Source organism: Pelobates fuscus, chromosome 1 (genome assembly GCF_036172605.1).
Source record: "Pelobates fuscus isolate aPelFus1 chromosome 1, aPelFus1.pri, whole genome shotgun sequence".
NCBI lineage: Eukaryota > Metazoa > Chordata > Amphibia > Anura > Pelobatidae > Pelobates > Pelobates fuscus.
The window spans coordinates 134,093,536-134,104,065 of NC_086317.1; the positions used below are offsets into that span (position 1 = coordinate 134,093,536).

A 10,530-nucleotide genomic window follows, 5' to 3' on the forward strand; every position below is an offset into this window, starting at 1 on the left:
AAGTTATGAAAGTTGTGTAAAAGTATATGTTACACTGTATGCATAATGGGATTATGTGTCACACTAAGGGGAGGGGATGTGTGGGAGGTAACATCTATGTCATTGGTTCTTTTATGCCTCCCCCTGGGTGTGGCCTGTATGTGTGAGTTGGAAATAAAAGCCAGGCTGGATGAGCCAGTCCAGAGTTCCTGTTTTACCCTCAAAGTGATGTGTCGTCTCATTATTGGGGGGAAGGATTTATGGCATGCTGTTCCAGTTGACTGCTAGGAGTACAAGCCTATTCGTATGGTTCCTATTCAATGGTCTACAGCATTCCTATGCTTGAGAAGGTTCATATGCTGCATCGGTTCGGTGATTGTGGTGTCTGCCAGAGTGCTTGGAGTCCTCAGGAAGCACTAGGAGCATCCATTAACGGAGGTACCAAGTCGGGGTGCCAGGTGATCCGTTACATATATTATATATCAGATATCAGAAATATTTAATGAGACAAAAAAATTGACATGCATTTTAACCTAGTCCACCAGATGGATTATGTATTAATGTCAAAGGCATATTGCTGTCACCTAGCATTACCAGATGAAGACTTGCTGGGATTAGAAGAGAATGTAAACCACAGATACCCAAGTTCTCACAAAGTTTGTCACCACACACCAAGCGTAAGGTGAGAATGTAAAAGACATATTTTTTTTAGTTATGTGCAGTCTCTCCAAAAATAACAGATGAGCTGGGTTGGACATCTAAAACATGTTAACTGTCAGACTAAAGAAGAGAGTAATTCTGGACCCATTTGCTGTTCAATGAGGGATGAATAAAGGATGGCCCTAGCAATAAAAATAACACAAGGCTGTCCCAATAATCAGTGAGTTAGGGTCTTCGGGAGGCCACCATGGCTCTTAACTTATTACCCTTCACCCCCATGTTTGTGTGCTAGAGCTATTTGCTGGGTCCTACTTATTCATTAGGGAATTTTTTGGCATCCATGCTCATTTTTTTGTGTTTATTCTTTTTATTTTTTTTTCAAAAATAAAGATACAGTTGTATACATCAATACAATTTCAGACAATGTTTGAGACAAATAAATTCAAGGCTTTAAATTGGTCGTTAGTGAGTATTGAGGTTGCAATATATCATACAAATTTTATATGTGAGTAGAGTTTTATAGCCATGCCCATTTGTGCTTTTGCCTGTACATAGGTTACATAGGTAAGATCCTTAGTATCACTTAAGTGGGAGAGTATGTTTCAGAATAAAATATAATCAGAGAATAATAGTTAACAATACTTTATTAAGAACTAACTTAGTATTGGAAAAAAAAACAAAGGATAAAATTAAAGAGAAAATAATAAGGAAAAGATTAACTCAGCACATGAGTGTTGTCATAATGGTCAGCGGTAGTTGGTTTTACCAAGTGTGTACTATATGTTCAATACATACATTAGGTAGTTAATGGTGATTAACAGTGGAAGATATTACTCTCTGTATGTACATATGTCTTTAGTCCTCTCATGCATCTTGTGGTATGTGTTGGATGTGATTTGTGATGTCAGGAGTTGAGATGTGTCCCTAGAGATTGGCTTGTATTTGTTAATTTCTGCTCTTCCTGTGCGCTTATCCACATTGCCCAAGTTATCGTGTATTGCGTGTCATGTCCAGATAAAAAGTAACCAACCTCCTCCATGCTTCTAATGTGTTCTACTCAGGTGTACCATTCATTGAGTGGAGGTAAAATCCGTTACCTCCAATATTTAGGTATGAGAGCTTTAGTTGCTGATAATAGGTAGAACTCAATAGATTTACGATAGAGTTTTATAGGTTTGGGGGATAGGTGAAGAAATATCTCCGGAAAGGAGCTTTTCCTTGGAAAGTCAGCAACTGTTGTTATGGTTCACATTATATGATTCCAACAAAGAGAACGTTACCTGCGCTCTGGCCTAAATCCCCATGCTACTGCTGCTGTAAGCGCGGTGCTTTATCTTTGTGTTTATTATATGATTCCAATTTACTGTTAAAGTTGTCTATTCCCACCAGATATGTCGGTATGTGCCCCTTTCTTTATCACACATCCAACACATTTCTGTCACTCTGGGGAATATTTGATGTAGGCTTCGGTACCAGGCCCGGACTGGCCATCGGGCATACCGGGCAAATGCCCGTTGGGCTGCGATGGCCGTGGGCCGAGGCTGGCAGGGGAGATCACAGGATCTCCCCTGTCGGCCCATGCAGAGCGGGCGCTATCTGAGCGCCGGCCCTGCTGTGTGCCTTCATGGGCCGGTGGGGAGATCAAAGCCGCCGACTGGGGAGGGAGGAGAGGACTCTAGCTAGCAGCTCCGCCGGGTTCCTCTCGCGACGGCAACGCTCAGATCTCACGAGGGTGAACTCTAGCCCTGCAGGCTAGAGTTCACTCTCACCACTGAGACCACCAGGGAAGGCAGCATGGCTCCCCACTCCATGGCAGAACGGTCTTCCCCCCCCTCCCCCTCCTCCCAGGCTAAAGGTAAGAAGGGAGGGGGGGATATTGTTATTATTATTTTTTATAAAAATATATATATATTTATACAAACATATTTACACTCACACTAAGAGCACTCACATACAGCACAATCACACACAGCACACAAACACACACAGCACCCTCAGACACAGACAGCACCCTCGCTCACACAGCACACTCACATACAGATAGCACCCTCAGACACACACAGCACCCTCACTCTCACACAGCACCCTCACTCTCACACAGCACCCTCACTCACACACAGCACCCTCACTCACACAGCACCCTCACTCTCACACAGCACCCTCACTCACACACAGACTGCACACAGCACCCTCAGACACACACAGCACCCTCACTCACACAGCACCCTCAGACACAGACAGCACCCTCAGGCACAGACAACACCCTCACTCACACATCACCCTCAGACACAGACAGCACCCTCACCCACACACACACACACACACACACACACACAGCACCCTCAGACACAGACAGCACCCTCACTCACACAGCACCCTCAGACACACAGACATCACCCTCAGACACACACAACAACCTCAGACACACACAGCACCCTCAGACACACAGCACCCTCAGACACAGACAGTACCCTCACTCACACAGCACCCTCACTCACAGACAGCACTCTCAGACAGCACCCTCAGACACAAATAGCACCCTCACTCACACAGCACCCTCAGACGCACACAACACACTCTCACACACAGCACACTCTCACACATATACAGCACACACATACACACACACATATGCATAATATATAAAATAACCCTCAGTAAGTTAACAAAAAGAAAATTAGAAACATAGAATGTGACAGTAGATAAGAACACCCTCACACACAGAAACCCCTCTTACACACACACACTGCACTCCTCACACACATGCTGCACCTTTCACACATACACACAGCACACCCAACACACTGTGCCCTTTACACATACAATACGTCCAAACATATATATATATATATATATATATATAATATACTACAGCACCCCTCACATTGCATCACTACACACATTACGCTCCAGATACACGCTAGATTCCTTACCCTATATACACTCTGAATCCTCTGTACACACATACACACACACACAATCTTCTATACACACTCTGGGTCCTTTACACACAAGATCCCCTAGACACACACTGCACCACCTAAACACACTACATTCCTGACATACAAACTCTGGATCCCCTATGCACACACTACATTCCTTGTAAACAAACACACACAGCATTCTCTAAACACACACTCTCTACAACCCCTACACACACTTCGTCACCTATACACACACACACTACAGCCCGTATGCACACACTCGCTACATCTCCTATACACACTATGCCCCCTATACACACACTCTCTACAGCCCCTAGCCACACATATTACACCACATCACAAATAAAATCGACCTATTTACACAATACCACACCACAATCAGCTCACTCTGCACACACGCAATCCCACAAGAAGGCTCCAAACACATGCATTATACGCTTTCCTGGCCCTTTTGTCCTCTGTTATCCCACTTATGGAGACAACAGAGACAAATAAAAGCAAACACAGCGCAAGCATGTTATTACATTTGCTTGAGTTGCGCAGAACAAATACAGGGCCTTTTTCCCATTCTTGAGCTCTTCAGCGGGGCTCTGCGCATTGAACCAACATGCTCACTTTGAGACGGGGTGTGATTGTCATTAGTGATGACAAAACACACCCTCTCTGACCCCATCCCCTTCTCAGCGGGCTGCAGTGATTTAAAAAATGCCCGGGTCGAATTTTTTTCCTAGTCCGGCCCTGTTCGCTACCACCTCATAATTAACTTATAGTTTGTTTCTACCAAGGGTTTTTTTTTTACTCCTGTGTGTAAGAACATCTTAGACCATTATGATCTGGTAATATTTATGTTTAATTCTGTGGTCCATTCAGTAGTATATTTAGGTAGATGTTGACTAACAGTCAAGGTATAATGGTTCCATGTTTGTTTTTATGGGAACTCATTGCAGGAGTATTTTGTTATTTAAGAATCCAACATAACCTCAGCAGTGTATTTTACTTTTATATACTGTGAATTCTTAATTTCAACATTATCCAAATCACGGATGGTGAGTGTATGGAATGTCCTGCTTATTATGTATTTACACATTTATACAGCCCTGTATTAGTCAAATGTGTGTTGATTTCAGCACTTCAGATGAGAGTATCTGTTTGCATCTCTTGGCTCCATCAGGCTGTATAAATAGTGTTTCACATCTCTATTTTTTATCAGCTCTGTTTGTGGTATGGCTATATCTGTATTATGCTCTGCTCTATGAGAAATTTTATTTTGTGAAATTTTAAGCTTGTTTTATTGTATGAGCACCTCTGTATTGTGCTCAGCTCTCTGTATTGTAAGAGTATCTCTGTACTGGTGCCCCACCATCTTAAAGCCGTCACTATAAAACGCCTTGCCCTGCTATATAAGCGACATTTTATTTACCGAAAGGACAATGCAGCCCCATGCATATATGTTGATCTTGTGATAACCATTGTTCGTATCAGATATTTGTTTTCTGAATTCATTATGACATTTATGAATTATTTCACTGTGGCATTTACTTGCCTGCTATATAACTATTGTGTTCTATAAAGTAACTCATACTTTCTTTTTCCCTTTAGATCTTTGGTATGATCTTCAGCATGGTTCTTTGCTGTGCAATCAGAAATTCGAGGGATATGCTGTGATCTGTTTATCTGGCTCAACGTAATTGTACAGTAGCGCCACCTGCTGGCACAGGGACTGTTTTACAGCTGTCTCTTTGGACAATCTTCCTACCCTAACAAAAAAGGGCTTTAAGTTTTCTTTGTATAAAGATATGCAATGTATTTAGGGTTCTGTTGTTACAAAGCGTGTCTCACAGCTATGTAATAGTTATTTTATTTTTATTATGGTTTGTGCTTTTAGAGAGGAAATGTTACATAAGTGATACATTTTATTTGTTGAATATTAATAATTTATCAGTGTACATTTTTATAAAAAATTCAGTTTGCCCCTAAATGGACAGAAATTGTAAAAACAAATAATTAAAATAAACATGGTGGCTTATAACCCACTTAAACCCAACTTTATATGTCTTTTGATCTTTGATCATGGTCTTTTTGGTTGGTTTGTTTCTCAATCACTCTTGCACTGCTGACTGTTAGAAAAGAAGATGAAGTGATGACATTTTATGTCTCCATGTCCTGAATTTGTGGTGTTTCTTCTATATTCTGGTTTAGGTTTATGAAACCTCCTGTCACTGACCATCCCAGTGTTGGGCGGTATGGAATCAGGCTGGGTGGGGGGACTTGAAGTGTGCATTGCCAGTAATGCAACTTGCGTTACTGGTGACACCCATAATGAGAGTGCTGGCCTGTGTTGTGAACATTCTTGCAAACTGAAAGGGCATGACCGACTGGCCCGCAACAAACAGTACCATTTAGAGAGTGTCAATTTGCTGTACTGGGACAGTTCCCTGGTGCCTTTGGATGTAGGATGTAAACTAATTAAGGACGGCGGGACAAGACCCCAAAATATCGGTTATTCCACCAAAAATTAGACATTTGGGAGCCCTTGCTTTTTAGATTTAGAGACAATAATTTTGTGTTAAAGGGACACAAAAACAATGTTAGCATAATGAACACTGGATGTTTGTCCATATGGATAGTTGAACAGAAGCCACCAGGTTTTACTGCACAAGAAGTAAATAAGTTTAAAAAAAAAAAAAGATCTATTGATATGGGAATAATTCCTAATATTTTTTTCTGAAGAACCTATTTAACTGCATGTTAGATACTTGTTGCTTCTGTCATTACAATGTTGTACCTGTGTTGCTCTATCTCTTTAAAAAAGTTGTTCTATCCACCTCCCCCCTCCCCCCATTCCCCATGTCTCTGTGAAAATCAGATCAAAGCTAATTAAATATGTCAGAAGTTTTTGATGTTAGAAAAATCACCCATTTCACCCCCCACCCCTCCCACTCCCCACATTATATATCTATGAATTACTGTTCTCTCTCCTGCTTTTATCCACATTGTGGAGGCACTGAAGTATCATCCTCGTGCCTGCTGCCTTTTATAATTAGCTCCCGTCTCTTCCTACTGCTGTCTGTCTGGAGCCAGGTGTTCTGGGTGCCCAGAATGGCGACAATATTGCTGTATCATCAGGTGCCAACTGCCTTGTTTAATAGGCTCCTGGCTGCCAGGACTGGTGCTACTATAGGGTGGCACAGGAGGCTGCCTTAGGGCGCACCCACACGAGGGGAGCAGTATCTTGGCTCCGGGTGACCAGAAGGAGGAGAGTGCACAGCCCTGCCCCTCCTGCCGGTCACTTCATGTAGAATGGCGGAGCGGACTGCATCACAGTAGAGAATCTTTAACCTCTACCCGGTCAGACAGAAAGTGCTATGTGTAACAGATTCCTGTCAGTCCACATAGAAGAATCAGAGGCTCCTCTACCGTGGTCCACTTGGCCAAGCTACATCATGGGAGGTAAGCAGGTGAGCAAGGGAGGAGAGAGAGGGGCACACAAAAGGAAGCAATGGTGTAGAGAGGGTCTGAGAAGAGGGCAAATACCCACAGAGGGGCTAGAGAAGGGACAATGACACTCGCAGAGGGACTGGAGAAGGAAACCATGACGCACAGAGGAGCTGAGAAAGGGACAATGACACACACAGCAGCTAGGGAATGGGGATAATGACACACAGAGGGGCTGGGGAAGGGTACAATGACATACAGAGAGGCTAAGTAGGGGACAATATAACAGAGGGGCTAGGGAAGTGAATACTAACACACAGAGGGGCTGGGGAAGGGTACAATGACATACAGAGAGGCTAAGTAGGGGACAATATAACAGAGGGGCTAGGGAAGTGAATACTAACACACAGAGGGGCTGGGGAAGGGGACACTGACACAAACAGATGGCCTGTAGAAGGCGACAATGACAAACACAGATGGGCTGGGGAAGGGGACAATAACACACACAGAGTGCCTGGGGAAGGGGACAATGACATACATGGGCTGGAAAAGGGAACAATAACACAGAGGGGGCTGGGGAAGTGGACAATGACACACAGAGAGGGGATGGGGGTAGAAAGACACATAAGAGGCTACAGGGAAGTAAGAGACACACAAAGGGGCTGGAGGAAGGTAATACACACAAAGGGGAAACTATGAGACACAAAGGGGCTGGAGGAAGGTAATACACACAAAGGGGGAACTATGAGACACAAAGGGGAAAAATGGAGGATAGGAAACAGAAAGAGGGTAAGACATTCAAAAGGGGGACTAATAGACACAGATGAAGATGTTTTTTTGTTTTTTTTTAGTAGTCAAAAATCCTTGCATGGGCCCTGCTGGCTTGTATCCTCATAATGGCAGCAGGCACTGTTTTAACATCAGGCGCCCGCTGCCATAGCTTAATACCAACCCATATATCTGGCTTTTTCCATGCAAGCCTCAATGCCAATCTATTAAGGTAGGCACCATTCCAACATACTGCAGACTGGTGATGAGCAGGGAGACAGTGAATTCATGTCAACAGATCATATGCAGGTATGTCATTTGCCATTTTATTTCTTTAAGCTGCTTAGTTATTAATTTGTGTGTGTGTGTGTGTGTGTGTTTTTTTTTTTTTCCCGTACATATAAGGTGTGATATAGTTTGTGAAATAGGGGTGGGGGAGGGAATGAAAAGTAATCCTTTTCCGCCATTTAGTGGCTTAACTCTGTATTACATCTATTGCACCCTGTAAGAGTTTATCCTCAACATGAAAATTACTCATGAATAGTATACACCTTTTAGCCACAACATTACAACTATCTGCCTAATATTGTGTAGGTGCCCCTGGTGCTTTCAAAACAGCTCAGATGCACTAAGGAATGGATTTCTTTGAACATGTCCTGTGGTAACTGGCACCAAGACATTAGCAGCAGATCCTTAAAGTCCTGCAAGTTGCAAGGTGGGGCCTCCATAGATTTGTTGTTCGAGGTCATCCCACAGAGGCTTGATCGGATTGAGATCTGGGGAATTTGAAGTCCAAGGTAATATCTTGAACTCTTTGTCACTTTCCTCAAAATATTCCTGAACAATGTTTGCAGTGTGTCCATCAGGGAACAACATTACCATGGGGTGTATGTAGTCTGCAACAATCTCTAGGTAGGTGGTACATGTCAGAATATCATCCATATGAATGCCAGGACCCAAGGTTTCTCACCAGAACATTGCCCAGAGCATAAAACTGCACCGGTCTGCCTTCTTCCCATAGGGCATCCTGCTGCCATCTCTTACCCAGGTAAATGACAGACATGCACCTGGCCATCCACATGATCTAAAAGAAAATGTGATTCATCAAACCAGAAAACCTTCTTCTATTGCTCCATGGTCCAGTTGTAAAATTTAGGTCCCCGTTGAAGGCAGGGACAATAATGGGCACTCTGACAGGTCTGCGTCCTGCCAGCAAACAGCAATGCACAGTGTGTGCTGATACATTTATATTATGGCTAGCATTAAAGGAACACTATAGCATTAGGAATATAAAACTGTATTCCTAACGCTATAGTGTCCTTTTTCCTCTAGTGCCCCTTACCCATACCCCCTCCTCAGTGAATAATGGGTTAAACACTTACCTTTAAAAACTTAGCTGATGGGGGAACCCAATGTGCATGCGTGTCGATTGCCACAAGCATAATAAACCTTCCACGTTGGAAAGCATTGAATAAATGCTTCCCTATGGGTATTTTAAAGACACTGGATGTGCAAAGCATGAAGACATCCCATGTCATTTAACGCAGTTAAACTCTGTGAATATCCAGGAAGATCCTCTAGTAGATGACATGAAGTGATCTGGGTGAATAGAGTGTCCCTTTAAGTTCTTCAACAGTTTGAGTAACCATAGCTCTTCTGTGTGATCGGACCAGATGGGCTAGCCATCACTCCCCATGTGCATCAATGAGCCTTGGGTGACAATGTTTCTGGTTCATGAAAACATAAAATGGCACCAACAGCCACTGTTAATAAAGCATTAATTTAGCAGTCTCACTGCTAAATTATCTCACATTCGATGTTCTAATCACTTTGGTTTATGTTTATGCAGCCCTAGCAATACCTTTAATAGATGTGACTCACACAGCCTTCATGAAAAATGTTTAAAATTTTTGTGTGATCTCGCAGCATTGTGTTTACTTTAACGGTTTTTATCTCCTGCAGTGTTAATTTAATATTAATCACTCATAGGAGGCGGTTGCCGTCTCTAATAGGCTATTAACAGAGCAGGTGATACGAAATTCTAAAAATAAATACACTGAGCAATAAGGGGAGTAAAAAAAATAGACTTTCAGGAAATATGTCGGTAGGTTGTGCAAGTTTTAGCCTAGGGAGATGTGGCTAGAGATGTGTAAACAACCCTGCGCGGTGGGTGGGGGCCATAAATCACAATGGGGGGAGGACCTACGGTCCTCCCCCCACCCCAACCCCTGCGCGGTGGGTGGGGGCCATAAAAATAATGAGGGGGGGACCTATTGTCCTCCCCCCGGCCCCACCCCTGCACATTGGGTGGGGGCCATAAAAATAATGAGTGGGGGACCTACTGTCCTTCCCCCCGGCCCCCGACCCTGCGCGGTGGGTGGGGGCCATAAATCACAATGGGGGGAGGACCTACGGTCCTCCCCCCACCCCAACCCCTGCGCGGTGGGTGGGGGCCATAAAAATAATGAGGGGGGGACCTATTGTCCTCCCCCCGGCCCCACCCCTGCGCATTGGGTGGGGGCCATAAAAATAATGAGGGGGGACCTACTGTCCCCCCCCAGCCCCCACCCCTGAGTGGTGGGTGGGGGCCCTAAATAAAAATCCCCCCCCCCCAATCAAAGGTGACTAGGGGTCCCCAAGCCCCTAGTCACCCACCCCCCCACCCCAAAAAAGTTACCCCCTACCTACCCCCCTCACCCTAAAAAATAGTGAAGGGGGAATAAAATAACTAACCTGTTAAGAA

General features: G+C 43.9%; 1 protein-coding gene across 1 annotated transcript in view; it reads left to right on the forward strand.

Annotated features, from left to right (window-relative positions):
• Positions 1 to 5,628, forward strand: part of TSPAN2 (tetraspanin 2) — a 182,812-nt gene extending 177,184 nt beyond the window's left edge. The window contains exon 8 of the mRNA XM_063444313.1: positions 5,184 to 5,628. Within this exon, the coding sequence (XP_063300383.1) occupies positions 5,184 to 5,249 (66 nt within the window). The 3' untranslated portion in view covers positions 5,250 to 5,628. The remainder of the gene's footprint in view (positions 1 to 5,183) is intronic.
• Positions 5,629 to 10,530: the final 4,902 nt, after the last annotated feature.